This window comes from Gallinula chloropus (assembly GCF_964237585.1).
Source record: "Gallinula chloropus genome assembly, chromosome: 4".
Taxonomy (NCBI): Eukaryota; Metazoa; Chordata; class Aves; order Gruiformes; family Rallidae; genus Gallinula; species Gallinula chloropus.
In genome coordinates, this window is record NC_140088.1 from 83,694,169 (window position 1) to 83,709,847 (window position 15,679).

A 15,679-nucleotide genomic window follows, 5' to 3' on the forward strand; every position below is an offset into this window, starting at 1 on the left:
GAAGTCCACAAATGTTGTGTCTGAGTCAGGAAAGCAGGTTACTTTGCTCCAGGCTCTTTAACAAATGCACTGTTCAAGCATTGCCATCAATGAGCTGTGATAACTAGTCCCTGGGATGCAGAGGGGCAACTGCTGGAACTGATTTAGTCTCCTGCTTAAGCTGTCATGATCCATGAGAGCCCTCGCTGAGAAAATCATATGACCAGCATCCCTGGAGCACAGTTTAGAACCAAGACATCACTGCTTATACCACCCCTGACACCTTAATTTGGAAGCTGCACCCTCTTTAATTACTGCCCTGTCGGGGACCTTGTAATCACCCAAGTAAAAACCCAACCAATTTAAAATGATCCCCGGTACAGCCCTCAGGTGTGACTTCCAGGAGTGCTTCAAACTCAGACCAGTTCAAATTACAATGGCTAACCTCCTAATTAAGAAGAGTTATGGCTCGATTTAAAAAGGAGAGGGGACTAATTAACACATGTAGTGTAATGTCTTAATTGGGATTCAGATTCTAAAATTTGTGTGGTTCAGAATAAATGACTCATAATTAGTCGAGAGGTCCAGTCTTCTTCTGTCCCTGGGATCTTTGCTCTCAACACAGATCTCAGAAGAATATTAACTTAAATATTGCTCACTGCATTTTGTTAGCTGTCAAAAGCAATCAAACCCCTCTTTTCACCCCTTAGCCCCCCATCCAAAGTGAATGATTAAATGTTGTCAAAGAGTTTAAGTGCAGAGTATTATAGCAGATTAAAAATAAATAAAATGAATATCCTTTCGTTGAAGAGTGATCAGTTTACAACAGTGTCATGTGCATTCTGCCAAGGGGTTCGACCAGGGAAGTAGAGGTCTGGGCTTTTAATCCTCCTGACAGCCCAACTTTGCCATTGGCATCTTCTGAAGCAGGCTGCTATAGTCACAAGAGCAAAGAGCATCTCACCCAACCAGTAATTCTGCAGAAGTACTTGAAGCTACTCTCCTATGAGAAGGGCCGATTTACAGACTGTCACCATGTACACAGACCAGGACCAGCCAGGTTCTGGTGAACTAACCCTTGGTGCTCAGATTAGACAACATAGGGTTGAAAAGTTTGCACTGAGAGCAGGTCTCACATTAGGAATCTGCAGGAAGACCACAATACACATCCCTCATTGCTACCATTTCATAAGCCAAATTTTTGTCACCAACACTCTGCCTTGCTAGTATCAGTGATCCGTGTTTACACACCAGCCTTTGGGTGGCAAAGAACATGTGTTCTTGTAGTACTTCCCTCTTCTTTCTATTTTTTCCTTTCCTTTTTTTATTGGGGGTGTTTTGGTTTTGGGGTTTTTTTTAAAAAGATTTGTTTCTTTACCTCCCTTTCAACCCCCCAACTCCTATTCCTTCTGCAATTCCCTTTCCTAAAATTTGCCTGGCAGACAGAGAAAAGGCAGTAACACACTGGGGAGCTTCTGGCTCCCTGATCCTAGGTAGTGCTCAGTGCTAACAGATATACCTAAACCAGCTAGACCTCAGGGATAACATTTCAATATGCATGAGCGTGCATGTACGTAGGTACACACACAGACACACACATACTTGTACAGACAGTACATCTGCTCCGCAGAGACAGTGTGTTGTAGATCTTGTAAATACACCTTCATTCAACTTTCATCACATTGTTCATTAGTGGTTTAAATTTTGCATAATTTGGCAGCTGCCTCTGGCGTTTTTCAAGAGGTACTGTAATTTATTCCATATGGAAGTCAGTTGCTGTACTAAAAAGGAGTTATCAGGTTCAGTGAACCAGAGCTGTATTTGTCTAGAAGGAGGTGTCAGATGCTAAACTAAATATGACAGGAGTTAACCAAAGTCTCCCAGCTGACAGATTCTGTGGGGTTTCTGTAGTGTTTGGTATAAACAGGTTCAAAGCTAATACATACATTGCAAGACACTGAGGAAGCCGGCGGGGGTAAGAAAAGTGCTGGAGGCTGAAGCTCTGGGTATCCTGAGGCACCCCAGGTTCCTCAGAGCCTGGGGCTTGAAGCACCCTGCTGATGTGCAAACGAACTTGGGAGTGGCTTGTTGTCCTACCCCAGATCCCAGTTCTGCTGAGGACCTCCCAGAGCAGGCACTGAACCACATCTCTGCTTCAGAGAGCCCATTAAGTCTCTGCTATCTGCAGAAGGTGTTTCTGAGCTTTTCTCAGCTTTTGGGGTCATTTTGGGAATCCCAAACTCTTCCAGCAACCTGTAGCTCTATCTGCTGTCCTGTCCAGCCAGGCCACCACTGTCCTTGCCAAGGAGCATCTCCTGCTCTTGGCTACAGACCCAGTGCCCCCTCCAGAGGACGAAGCAGATTCAAACAGAGGGAGGCTGGGGGAATTTTTATGCTTGATTGACATAATTAAAGGAGCAGTTTCAATGTTTACTCTAGAAACAGCCACAGCAGTTTAAGGTGTCACTGCTGGCAGCTGTTTAGTTTAAAACAAACTTCAGCGAGGGTTTAGCTGGACGGAGAGACTTTGCACTTCAGGGGAAGAAGAGCACCTGCAGGAGACGTTCAGCACACGCTGTCAGAAGGAGAATATCTCCAGCTAAAGGCCACCAACACAAAGTCCAGGAGGGCCTCCTGCCTCACACACACTTCTGCAGTGAAAAACACAGTTTAAGCAGCTGAAAACTCCCTTCCAGCATCAGAAAAACATGGGCTGAGCACTGGCTATCCATCAAGATAATCCATTTTTCATGGTTAGGCTCACTTAGCTAAGACAGAGCAGCTCTGTAATGCTGATCCAGTTTGGGAGCATCCTCACTGTATGAGCTTTACAGGAAAACAGCCCTGTTAACTGCTGCGTGAAGATGCTGGTATGCTGGACACAGGATCAGATGGTGCAGAAATAAAGAAAGAGTAGAAACATTCCTTTTCCATAGACATAACTATTCTGCTCCTCACTTCTCTCTCAGCTCTTGCCCATTGCCCACAGTTCCAGCTTTCTCTCCCCTTCATCAATGCTGCACAGTCAGCTCCAGGGTCTCCTCTTGTCAAGCCTGACATACAAGGGCTCTTGGAGCCCATCCTCAGACCTTCTGTTGTGCTTCAGACCCTCTGAGGTGGCTTGTACTGTGAGGCAGAGAAGAGGCTTTAGGATAAGGAGATAAGAGGAGCTTACATTCTTCCATTCTTCACTCTCCATTGCCAGCTAATAGTTCAAAGTGTCCAAGACTGGTGGAATAAGCTGTGGTCTACTTGTCCACTGCATGAAGCACTGGGTTTACAGGTCTCTCACCACAGAGCTCAGCCTATGGGGGAACCTGAGTTTGCACTTATACACAGACCTAGATGGTCTACTCATAGACCAGCTGTGGCTTCAGCTCTGCAAGGAGTTGGGAGTTGGAGAAAGACTACTGGAGAAGTCTCATGCTTTCTGGAAAAAACCAGCACTGTTTCCCAGATTTCACCCTAACTACCAGATGAAAGGATTCACAGGAGCATCTGAATAAAGGGAATGGTCTGAGGGACTAACAGTCCAACTTCATGCAGTGGATGTAGTTGTCCCCTCACATCCACGCTGTGGAGGTAATAACAAAGTTTCACAGAATCACAAGGTTGGAAAAGACCTTTAAGATCATCAAGTCCAACCACTCCCATCCTAAGCTAAACCATATCCCTAAGTACCTCATCTACCCCTTTTTTAAACAGATCCAGGGAAGGTGACTCAACCACCTCCCTGGGCCTTCCATTGTCTGTTCCAGAGTCAGCTACATCCCATAGCTGAGTCGTCTTTGTCTCAATAGACGATGTGAAACCAATATTTTTCCGTATTAAAGTTGCCAACATAGATATTATTTATAAAACTTAAATGAGAATACATCTGCACAAAATAACTGACACCGTGTTCCCCGCATGGCATATGCAGTCTCAAAATAAACATTGATTCTATATGTTAGCTGCTTCAACAGAGCGTCCAAGCAGCAGGAAATGCATGAAACATGGGGAAAGAATGGCGAGCTGCGGAGCTCAGCAGTGGGAGGTAACATTGAATTACTTGGAGAGCAGAGAAGGCGGCCCTGGGAGTTAAAATACACAGCAGGCAAAGAGATGAGAGAAGCCAAGAGAGCTGAAAAAAATGGCACAAGAGACGAGAGAGGCAGCTGGAGGAGTTAAAACATGCAGATGGAGAGATGGCTGAGAGAGAGGAAAGACCTGGATCCAAGTGGAAAGACGACGACCGGGAACTGGCCACTTAAAATAAACTTTTCAAATACTGAGATGAAAATGAGGGAGTCAGTTTTCTATGAATCTGAAAACCGCTGCTGGGAGCACGTAGCTTGCTCCTGGGTGGGGGTGGGGGGGGTGCAATTCCCACCCAACAGCAGCACTGTCACCCACTTGCACCACCCAGATTGAAATGCGAGGCAGAAGAATCGTGCTCCCCCTTCGCCACAACCCCGAATGCAGAAAACTTAGTAGAGGATCCAGATTGCACCTTCTGATTCCAGCTCTCCAGCCTCCAAATAAGAAGCCGTCACTCTCGTCTTTCTCATTTATAGACACTGTAAGCTTTCTATAAATAAATTGATAATGCTTGCCTTGATGTGGCTCCCGTTAAAAACACCCTAGTCTAACTAAAGGTCTACTAAACTGAAGAAGTTACAACTTGTCACCAAATGCTCCAAGGCTGTTTTTCCAAAATGAGGTCCCACCTCCAAGCGTGTCCTTCAGTCACCACTTTGAAAGGTCTGTGAGTCAAGGCCTGGACTGCAAATCCCTCAGCTATGGAAAGGGATACTCCCCACGTCAGGGTGATGCTTCTGTGTCCTACACTGATACCACCACCACTTCTAGCTGCATGGCCATACTGCACCCCACTCTCTGCCCCTGCTCCTTCTCACTCACAGGCCCCCATCCAAAGACGATACGAAGATACCCAATGGAAAATGAAACTGTAGGCACAAAGCTTTAAGGGGAATTTAGGCAGACAAAAGCAGTGCCCAGGTATTTTTATATCTACTGAGTTTCATTTGGGGGTGGTGGGAAGGAAAATATTTTCCCACAAACCTGAATTAAGTCTTCCTAGTAATTAAAATGATGGTTTTTTTTGAAGACAGTCTCCTGTATGTCCACTTTGCTTGACAGATAAAATCAGTATTGGTAAGCCTTGTGCAGAGCACTGGTGCATGTAGTAAAACTCATTCCACCAATACAAGAAGTTATGTTACCCCAAGTATGAAGTGAGCTTTACTATTTGTTTTAGCTTTTGGGTGCTTAGCAAGACCCATGATGATCCTTGGTGCTTCCTGTTGGAGACAGTAATTTATACACCAGCTTTCTGTAAACTTTGAATTTTTGCACATAATGACTTTTGTCCATCCATGCTGACAATCAGAATGGCAAAGATCCTCTGCATTACAGGGATAAAATCATTTGTCCTCTGAGGTGATCCCTCCTGGATGAGCTCATCACCAAAGCAGGGTTAGAGAGGCACCAGTGCCCCTGTTAAACCAACAGCCACGCACAGAGCCCCTTTGCTGCAATGCCTCTGTGTGACAGGCAAAAAGAAAGAGCTCTGTAGTAAGAACATCACAAATCGGTGGCATTTCTGAAGTGTCTGGCATGTGGACAGATGAAAACAGAAGTCCTCTCGGCTGACAACAGCAAAGCAGCTTTGATGGGATTATAAAGGCTAGAATCACGCGTCTGAATCTGAAGCAGGGAAGCTGCCAAGACACCAGGGTACAAAGAGAAGTGACAATCCCTGTTCTTACACAGAACTTTGAGTAAGCCCTGAGAAAGGGACTCCAGAGTGAGGTATGTACTCCAGAGTAAGAGATGGTTACTCCTAAGCACATCTCCTGCAGGTAGATCATGGGCTGGAGGACCATGTGGGTGACAGGGGGTCTTGGAGCAGGGAAGAGGCTGCAGACCTTTCATCAAAGAGGACTGTGCAGTGAAAATCACATGCTCTGCACAAAATTAGGGGGACTGGAATCTACCCCATGTCCACGTTTGTCTCCAGCATCCATCTCCAAACAGTGGCTTGCAGAAAGTGTTACCAAGACTGTGCCCCGCAGCAGGGAACCACCAAAATCCCTTTGAAAAAGAGAGGAAAAGCAATATATTTCAGCCAAAAAGGGCTAAAAGAGTTTACTTCACGGGTCCCTAAACAGAGTTTATTGCCCTGTTTCTACCCACACCCAAGCCATGGGAAGAAGCAAGCCTGGTGAGACCCTCGAGGTTCTACAGGGATACCAGACTGTAGCTGTTTTTGAAATTTAGATGTTAAAAAGTTGACTCCAAAGTCACAGAAGCAGCCCGGATCCTTCCGTTGAGGAGAGAAAATTGCCCAGGGGTGTTTCTACAAAGGTAAACAAGGCTAACCAAAGCTATGGGTCAATCCCTAATCATACTAATTGCTATTTACTTTGTCGGTGGAGTGCTTTAGAGCAGCCATTATCAACAGATTTGTTTAAAGAGTGCTTCCAGCTTGGCTGTCTGGACAAAGGTAGCAAGCCCTTTAGCAACCCCATCTTTCAACGCACTAATCAGTCTCCAGAGGTGGGGAAGGTGATCCGAATGAGTAGCTCATGTGTGTCCTAAGGAGCCACAGGCATCCAACAGCTCCAAACAGGCTCACAGTACCTCTGGGCAGAAGAAAAAGCAGAGGTGTTAGAAACCAATGTGGAATTGCAGCCATTGGATAGGGCAGTTTAGGGTTTTTTTGCTATTAAGAACTCTGTTAGGAGACAATTGGACATGAAATAATAACTCTGCCCTTTCCTGCCAGCTCTCCTAACACTGAGGCTCAATGGAGACGTCTGCCAGGAGAGATTCTGGCTTAAACAGTGATGGAAAGCAAATTTCTGCAAAATATATGAAACATTCTCCTGGAGAAGTCAAAGCTACAGGGTATTACTGAAAGAAAGTACAAGTGAGTTCAAACAGGGCACAAGCAAGTCCAAGGCAGTCTGGATGTGGTGAGTGATCAGCAAGTTCCTACAGTCCCGACTGCTGGTAGAACATGAGCCAAGACCTTTAGCCCGACCCCATATGGCAGCTCTAATGTTGGCTGAAGGGTGGACTGAAAAGTTATGAACATTCTTCCACCGAATTCTGAGAGTTTTGGCTCATGCTGACCTACAGAATAGGGTTAGTCAAACTGCTGGGATCTCCAAAAATTGTTTAAAATACCCATATCAATATATAAACACATCAATATAACACTTTAACTGCCTACAATGGTCAAAAATTATGGAACATGAATATTTTAATAAGCAAAAAAGGTCTTTCATGGATCAATGCTAAGAAATATCAATGATTAGCACCTACTGAGGATCTTTTCTCCCATCCCCTTGAACCCACCCCCTCCGCAACCCCAGCTCCCCGTAGTACCCAACACTTACTTTTCCAGTATGGACATAATAATTGGAGGTAGAACCAGTATAGGCATTGGCAGGACCACTCTAGTCAGGGCTGTTTCTAGCAGTGCCTGGAAAGGGAAAAACAAACAAACAAATCCCAGACATTTAAACCCAATCTTAGGAGGCACCTGCACTGAGCAACCAAGGCATGGGCACAGAGCGGTTTGGCTGGCCTTTCTTCTATTGCATATGTGAATGAATGTATCAACACACACTTTCAACTTAGCTATCAACTATTTGTATACAACCTATTTTTGGCCCCATGGCTACAAACAATGGGCTGGACCCCGTGGTTGGTCACAAGTCCAGTGGAATAAATGGAAACACCTGATAGCTTCCATGATTTCACTCTGAGTGACCAACGGTGCTCCAACAGCTTGTCAGATTCCTATGCAAACATGTTAGTGCTGCCTGCAGGAAGAAAGAGAGGCAAAACAGCAGCCTGAAAGATGCTGTAAGGTGAAATACCTCCATAAGGACTGAGCAGCAGCTTCAACACTTCCTCTCTTAACTGACTTTCAATATCACATACATGCTGGGGGAACACAGTGCCTTATCAACTGCTCCAAGAGTGGTTTCTATTTGTTAATCGCTAGTGGTTTGCTGCAATGTATGGCAACACACAGGGCTCTCCTCTCCCAGGAAGACACCCAGCCACAGAGCTACAGTTGTCCCTCCACTGGTGCTTTCTCACTGGCAAAATTCACTGGGAAGCAGCAAAGAGAACAGCTTGGGAGCATGATGCATATAAATTACCCTGAAATGAGACCTAGAGAAGATCATAGATGCTTAGCAAGGTGTTTAAGCACCACCGTGTCTTCATGTATCTCTTCCAACTACTTTTGCCAGCACCCACCTGGGATGCCCCAAGCACTGTGACCATGCATGGCAGACCCAGGCAGAAGATACTATAGATTTTTGATGGACTGGACTTATGTATATAGGTAGGCTTGGGTGTACTCACTCCTTCCAAACGGGAGGAGGTCTCAGAAAGGTGATACATCATGCAAGGGGTCTGCTAAATTTTACATGACAAAAGCCAGTACTAAATGATTCAGGAAGAAGCATTGGGATTAAATGGCAGCTGAGCAAAAGTTCTCAGAAGTCCCAAATTTGTTGTTTAAACTCCACCTAAATCACACCCACAGTACCTTCACTTTTAATACGTATTTTCTATGTTCTCTGCCTCCACCTCGACCATTAGGATGGAGAAGAGAAGCTGGGGCCTGAAGGCAGTTAATGCAAGTGAGGAAAACTGACTCAAATAAGTATCTCCAAGCCCTTCAACAGATTGTTTTAAGATCCCTGTTAAACAACAATATGGAGATGTATTAGAGATCTCCCATTTCTTGCCTAGGACTGTAAATCTGTACATTAATTGCTGTCTATGAAGTGCCTTAAGAGCCTTGGACAGAAGGAGCGAGAGAAATGCCAAGCATTATATTATTAACTCCTCTGCCTGGGCGTGTGCTTCAGTACATGCTTTACATTTCAGATTAAAGCCCACTTGGAAACAACATGCCTCAGACAATCAGATGATGCTCAGAAGACAAAACTATGTAAGAAGGGAAGCAAAGGGAATAATTGCAGGCAGATGGCAGAGAGTAGAAGGTTACAGGGGAAAAAGCAAACCAGGTGTTAGGATGAGGATAGAGACATCTGGCTACCCTCACAAAGCTTTGGATGGCAATTGTTAATGCAGCTTTGACATGGTAAGGGTTAAAAAGCTCCTCAGCTCGAAAATGAAGTCTTCCTCATTTAGAAAAAGGTGTAAGTTATCTTTCCTTCGTATTCAACGCGAACTGCTTACAAGTTTCCACAAAGAAATCCTAAGGCTGTGAATGTATCAGTTGTTCTGGGTCTTCCTGATGCCAACCTGCACCCTTCCAAACCATCAAGGTCAGCCACCGAATTCACCTGCATGACATGAGCCTGCATCCATCAGCACACGCGGTTTTCACAGAATCACAAGGTTGGAAAAGACCTTTAAGATCACCAAGTCCAACCATTCCCATCTTAAGCTAAACCATGTCCCTAAGTACCTCATCTACCCTTTTTTTAAACACATCCAGGGAAGGTGACTCAACCTTCCCTTTTGTGGCTGTGCAACTGCATGTGTGGATATAAAGCAGACGTTGAGTTTTGCCACTTCATTTTTCCTGCATGATGGGTAGAGCTCATCTATTTCTAGGTCTTTCAAGTCATTGATTCCTACTGCTGTGGGATTCATAAAGCCTGAAGGCCAGTTGTGTGCAAGCTCATCCAAGTGTTCACCCGGAACATCACAGGTACATACGTGTTTGGCAGCGATTCTGGAAGACCCGACAATGTTTCCATTACTGTCCAAAACATCAATTCCTTCTTCCAGCTCCGTGTGCCTCATCAGGACAACATTGCAGATATTGGCACTAGCTGAGGATGAGAAAAGCAGATGATTAGCTATGACCCTGGTCAATACCAAATGTTTGCCGTCACAGCCCTTCACCTCTGCTTGCACCAACCTGCCACGAAGTTTCTGCAAGCCCAGGAACCACTCTTATACCAAGACAAAGGTGTGATTCTTAAGAGGAGAGTAATAACCAGGTCATTTCCTTTTACTTGCAAAGGGATCTGCTTCCACAACCAGGAAGCTATTGATGCAAAGACGTAGCAGCATTTCCAGATGTTGGTGTTCACACATGCTCCCAGCTCCCACAGAGATGCTTCACCCAATCTACTAAGTCAAGGCAGATCCTTGCACTGGGCTGCCAGTAGTAGTGCCACCAGGCAGAAGTGATTGACAGCTGCCTCTTCTGATGGCACATCCCAGAGCTGGTCTTAACTGCCCTTACTAAGCCAGATGACAAATTCTTCCTTAAATATAACGGATTTGAAAAGGTATGATGGAAATACGCTGCAAGACACTTCACTGTGCTATGAAGGACAGCCTAGATCTGAGCTCTCAAGGAGGATAAATTGTTTTTCTAATCAAATAAGACAAGGTTGGGTTGTTTCCATGGACCAATATTCCATTAGTACGTGTCCTGCAGACTATTTGCCCTTATTTTACATGCTTTAGTGGGAAAAATGGCTCTGTGGAATTATTTTCTGTTAGAGACCCACTTGTTTGCTCTAACAATATTTTTCCAAACTGCAAAACAAACCAGCAGCACTTTAGAGGACTCTGGTTCACCACTGACGTTTCACAAACCACAGCCCTGCATTCATGGTGGAGGTGGGGGTGGGTTTGTGTTGAGAAACATCCTTGGTAGGCACAGCTCCTCTCCGGGGCACAGGCACTTCTTATATTTTTCCAAAGAACAGCTTCTAATTCCTGTAAAAGTTTTGGTTTTGATAAACTGGCATTTTCCAGCAACCCCCCCACCACCACATTTTGTTGCAAACTTTCCAACCAGAACTAACACAAACCCACTGTTGCTGCACAGTACCACTGCTTTCCAAAAATGTGTTTCTGTACTGCTTGATGGGTTAATATTCGCTAATTAATCTCAATTCATGTCATATAACAAATGTCTAATTTTTTGAGGGTGGTGGGTGGGTGAGCCCTATACGAATGCAGCTCTCTGCAATCAAAGATGATTTGTGGTGACAAATGCTCCTTACACTCAAGAAGAAGAGGAACATACACACACGCACACTCTGTCTCTCTCTTTAATATTCAAACTACCGGACCACTCTTCCCATCTATCAAAATATCTGTGTTGCCACAGATAACAGCTCCTTAATCCAAGATCTGAAAGAACCCAGGCATTTCATTTAAAGCAAGTTTAGACCCTCTTTTTTCCCCCCTTTTCTGATTTTTTTTTTCCTCTTTTTTTTCTTTTTTTCCTTTTTTCAAGGACATTGAGATCCTTGAAGGAGTCCAGAGAAGGGCAACCAGGCTGGGGAAGGGGCTGGAGGGCAAATCCTATGAGGAGCAGCTGAGGGAGCTGGGGGTGTTTAGTCTGGAGAAGAGGAGGCTGAGGGGAGACCTTCTCACCACCTACAACTACCTGAAGGGAGGGTGTAGAGAGGTGGGCGATGGTCTCTTCAGCCAGGGGGCAGGAGATGGAACAAGGGGAAATGGCAAGAAGCTGGGCCAGGGCAGGGGCAGATTAGATATTAGAGACAAATCTTTCACTGAAAGAGTTGTCAGGGCCTGGAACAGGCTGCCCAGGGAGGGGCTGAATCACCTTCCCTGGATGTGTCAAAAAAAAAGGGTAGATGAGTTGCTTAGGGATATGGTTTAGCTTAGGATGGGAATGGTTGGACTTGATGATCTTAAAGGTCTTTTCCAAACTTGTGATTCTGTGATTCTAACACTGTCCTTCTAGCTTTCAGTCAAGACTGAACATAAACAAATCACGCCAGCAGAGATGTTCTGCCCAAGCCAGGATGCACCAGCACAAGGTTTTTGCGAGACTTATGATGGGGTGTTCAGGTCTGAAGCTCCCACCACAGCTAGATGCTTCTCCATTAGAACCCCAGGGTTTCATGGAACCTGTTAAGGTTTCACTGACCAAGTCCCAAATTCAAAACCTGAACCCAGCCCATCCGTCTGAGACAAGCAACTGTCAGTTGCTTTTGCTCTGCTTTCCAAGGAAGCAGAAAATGCTGCAAATTATGGGGAAAAATGGATCTTATGGACATCTCACACACAGAGGGAATGAGAAATAAATAGAGAAATGTATAAACAATTTGATTTTCAGGAGGTGGAAAGAAATTGTGATAATAGCCTGGAAACTACTTCTGTAAAAATACTTAGTGGAAGCTGGGTCCACATACAAAAGCAGCCCCCTACTCTATTTCTGTGTGTGTGTGTGTGTGTGTGTGTGTGTATTCTAACCCAGGGTGCTCTCCACATGCTAAATACGACCATGTGCCACCTAAACACATTTAACAATGTACAAGGTCAAGGAGAAGAAATCCTTCATGCTCCTCACCTCCCTGCCCTCCAATGGGTGTCTTTCCACCAGCTTTAACTTCCTTCATACGAGGTTTGGGATGCAGCCTTTGGGGTCTTCTGTGGGTTTTTAGCCACATACATCTCTCTGGTGTAAAGCACACCAATGCCAGTGACACCCCTTACCTTCAAGACAGCAATCCACAGCCAGTACCTGGGAAGAAGCAGGTATATTGTGTTCCTTGCAATAACCCTTGGCATTGATACACTTCATCACCTACATCTCTGAGAAAGGGTCAAGCCCCTTCTCGCTCAAATTTGGGATTCATGGCTCTCCACAAGACAGTGCTGACACACTCCTTCCCTTCTCCTGCACCAAAAACCTTCACAGACAACAACTTCATCACCCAGATGATGGTGCAGGGTGGCCAACATCAAGCACAACCCCCTTTTACATCAAGCCAGCCTCAGGCAATACAGAGCCTTGGCCATTTCCATGATGTGTTCTACCTGGGTTGGTTTCCTGGACCCATCCCCCAGGGCTGGGGAGGATATTTTGAACAACTTGAGATTTTCAGCTACTACAAATTAATTTTGGCAGAGAATGACAGCACAGCCCGACCTCCTGGCACTCTGCTCCAGTGCCACCAGCCATGATGTGGGGATCAGAGCCACACAGAGCTTGCATTAGCTACCAGGGTACTTTCCTAACTGCCTGTGGTCTGTGTTGTCACAAGTGGAGTCTGAAGGCCCCTGCAGATACATCCCCATGGCCTGTACTTGTCTTGGGGTCCCACTGTGAAGGTGGATTTCAAGGAGGAACTACTTGTGTTAAATATACCCTATAGGCAGCATATGGCTTAGTTTATTGGGCAAAGACAGATACAACATGTGGAGCATCTCTGAGGGCTGTAAGTCCCACAGATCAGTTTTCCCAGTGCCTATCTCAGCTTTCCAGGGCTTTACCAGACTCCTACTGCCACCTTTTCAGGGTCTTTGTCTGTCTTTCAACTGAGCAGTAGATGCACTTGCCCAAGTCTCCACCTCTCATGCCCCCTTGGGATGGGAGACCATAAAGCTGTGATCCATATCTCTAGTTTTCCAGCTGCTATCAACCAGTACAGCTCAGCCAAAGTCGGTGGGAGAGGGAGGCAAGGAAAACAGTTTAATACTAGTGGAGCAAGAGCTTTTCACCTGCCCCTGGCTTTTCACATAGAAAAGGTAAAAGTTCTACCCTTCTGCTGGGGGCTGGCAGTTCAAAAGCATCGGGAAGACGCATCTTAATTAAACAGTTTGCCCAGGTCTGCAAACCAGTAACTTGCAGCTTTCAAAACCACAAAACAGCAATTAGTGGGAGGGCTCCTGATGTCCTGGCACATAATGAAGCATGACAGTACACAAATAAAATAAGAACTAGAGAATTAATTACAGGCTAAACGATTTAATTATGGGTCCTCAATCAATGCTGACACAAGTGTAACCTCTTTCTCCTTACACCTTGGAATGAAAATAGATCAACCCAGCGGCAAAGACTTCCCGCGTGCATCTCTGACTCAAACCCAGCCTCGGAGCTGCCTCCTGGCTCTTGCACTCACCTCTACTGCCCTCCTGGTTATAAAAATCAAAAGAAAGCTGAAAGCCTCTATGAACATATTCCAGGAGAATTCCAGGAAAGCAATAACAATGTCCACAGATCCCCTACGTACAAACAAAGTGCTCAGAAAGAGAATCAAGTGGAACCTACAGATGCCTGTCACCCCCTGCTTTGCAGGAAGGGCAAACACCTGTTTTCTGGCAGAAAGGGGGAAAAAAAAAAACCCCAACCCAGCTCAGAAACTGAAGGCTGGAGGGTCAAAGCAACGAGCCTTCAGTAGTAAAAGGAGAAGAAAGATCAGAGAAACTGTGAAAGCAGGAGCTAGATAAAGAGGCTCAGCATCCTTGAGAGAAGCTTTTTCCTTTGCACTTGCACAGCAAAGGAAAAAGCTTCAAGGAAAGTTTTGCATTAAGACAGCTGAGAAAGGACCTGTAACAGTGAGCAAATCCCCTTTACTTACCAATTTTCTCCATGCCTGGACAATTTTTGCACCATCTTTATAAATAAATAAGCTTATATAAGCAATTACCATAATGCTGCTGGTGATTTTTTTTCCCAGATAAAATTACTTCTTGTTTGCTAAATGTTCTAACTACAGGCTTCAGCAAAGGCTGAGTGTCCAGCACATCCCCTCCCTCAAACACCAGGCAGTTAGCTGATAAAATGCTGAAGGGTTTATTTTGTGTTCCAACAAGTCAGAGGCAGCCTTAATTCTTCACACACTTAGGTCTTTTTTTATAATCAGTGACTCTTATAAATCTGTATATTCAGAGTAGGAGCATTTAATTATATTTTTATTATTAAAAAAAATATCTTAGGACTACTGCTAATTTGAAGATTGGGGTCTGACATGAGTCAAACCAGATCTTGCAAATTAAATGCTCTTGAATGTGGATAGTCATGGACCAGTCCACAACGACCATTTTTTAAACTGCTTGAGAGTGGAAAGTGCAGCTTGATGAAGCCTTGTGAGCTGCTTCCGCCAGGAGCTTTGCATCACCTCCCTGCTGAAATGCTGCTTTGCACAATCCTGTCACTGTCTGCACCGACTCAGGGACCCTCTGCAGAGGGGACATGGCAGTGATGGCATAAAGCAGGAAGGCAGGAATTAGGTGTCCATCCCAGAGGCTTTTAGCTACCAGAAGTTTTACAGCCAATGCCTTTAATACAAAGAAAAGGTGTCATTTCTTACCGACAGCCGGGAATGGCACAAACCTCTGGATCAGGAGACGAGTGGCGGGGGTAAACTTGTTTGCTCTCTGAATCAGAACATTAAGGCCCACCTTTGAACAGAGAAAAACAAACCAAAACAAATCAAACAACAGAGAAGCAGAAACATTTAGCTACAAGGAGCAGGGCAGATGCCACAACTTGCAGATAGCCGCAGAGTTCTTCATGGGGACAGACTGGAGTCTTTCCCCATGCAGAAGTGTTTGAGAACTAAATGCCACCCTCACTGCAGGGTTTAGATGTGTTGGGTTCAACCCAACTGTTGGGTTTAAATGAAGGGCTGAACCCAACTGCTGAGTTTAAGTTGAGGGTTGAACTCATCCATTGAGTTGAACTGAATCAGTGAGTTTAAATGAAGAGTTGAACTCAACTGAAAGAGTTGTCAGGGCCTGGAACAGGCTGCCCAGGGATGTGGTTGAGTCACCTTCCCTGGATGTGTTCAAGAAAAGGGTTGATGAGGTACTTAGGGATATGGTTTAGCATGGGATGGGAACGGTTGGACTTGATGGTCTTCAAAGGTCTTTTCCAACCTTGTGATTCTGATTCTGTGATTCTGTGAATTCACCTGTT

General features: G+C 45.1%; 1 protein-coding gene across 1 annotated transcript in view; it reads right to left on the bottom strand.

The window, feature by feature from the left end:
• SFXN5 (sideroflexin 5) overlaps positions 1-15,679 on the bottom strand; it is a gene marked incomplete at its 5' end in the record, with an annotated part of 94,557 nt that overhangs the window by 21,006 nt on the left and 57,872 nt on the right. The window contains 3 exons of the mRNA XM_084263572.1: positions 7,386-7,471; positions 9,700-9,815; positions 15,072-15,162. Coding sequence (XP_084119698.1) covers positions 7,386-7,471; positions 9,700-9,815; positions 15,072-15,162 — 293 coding nt within the window. The remainder of the gene's footprint in view (positions 1-7,385; positions 7,472-9,699; positions 9,816-15,071; positions 15,163-15,679) is intronic.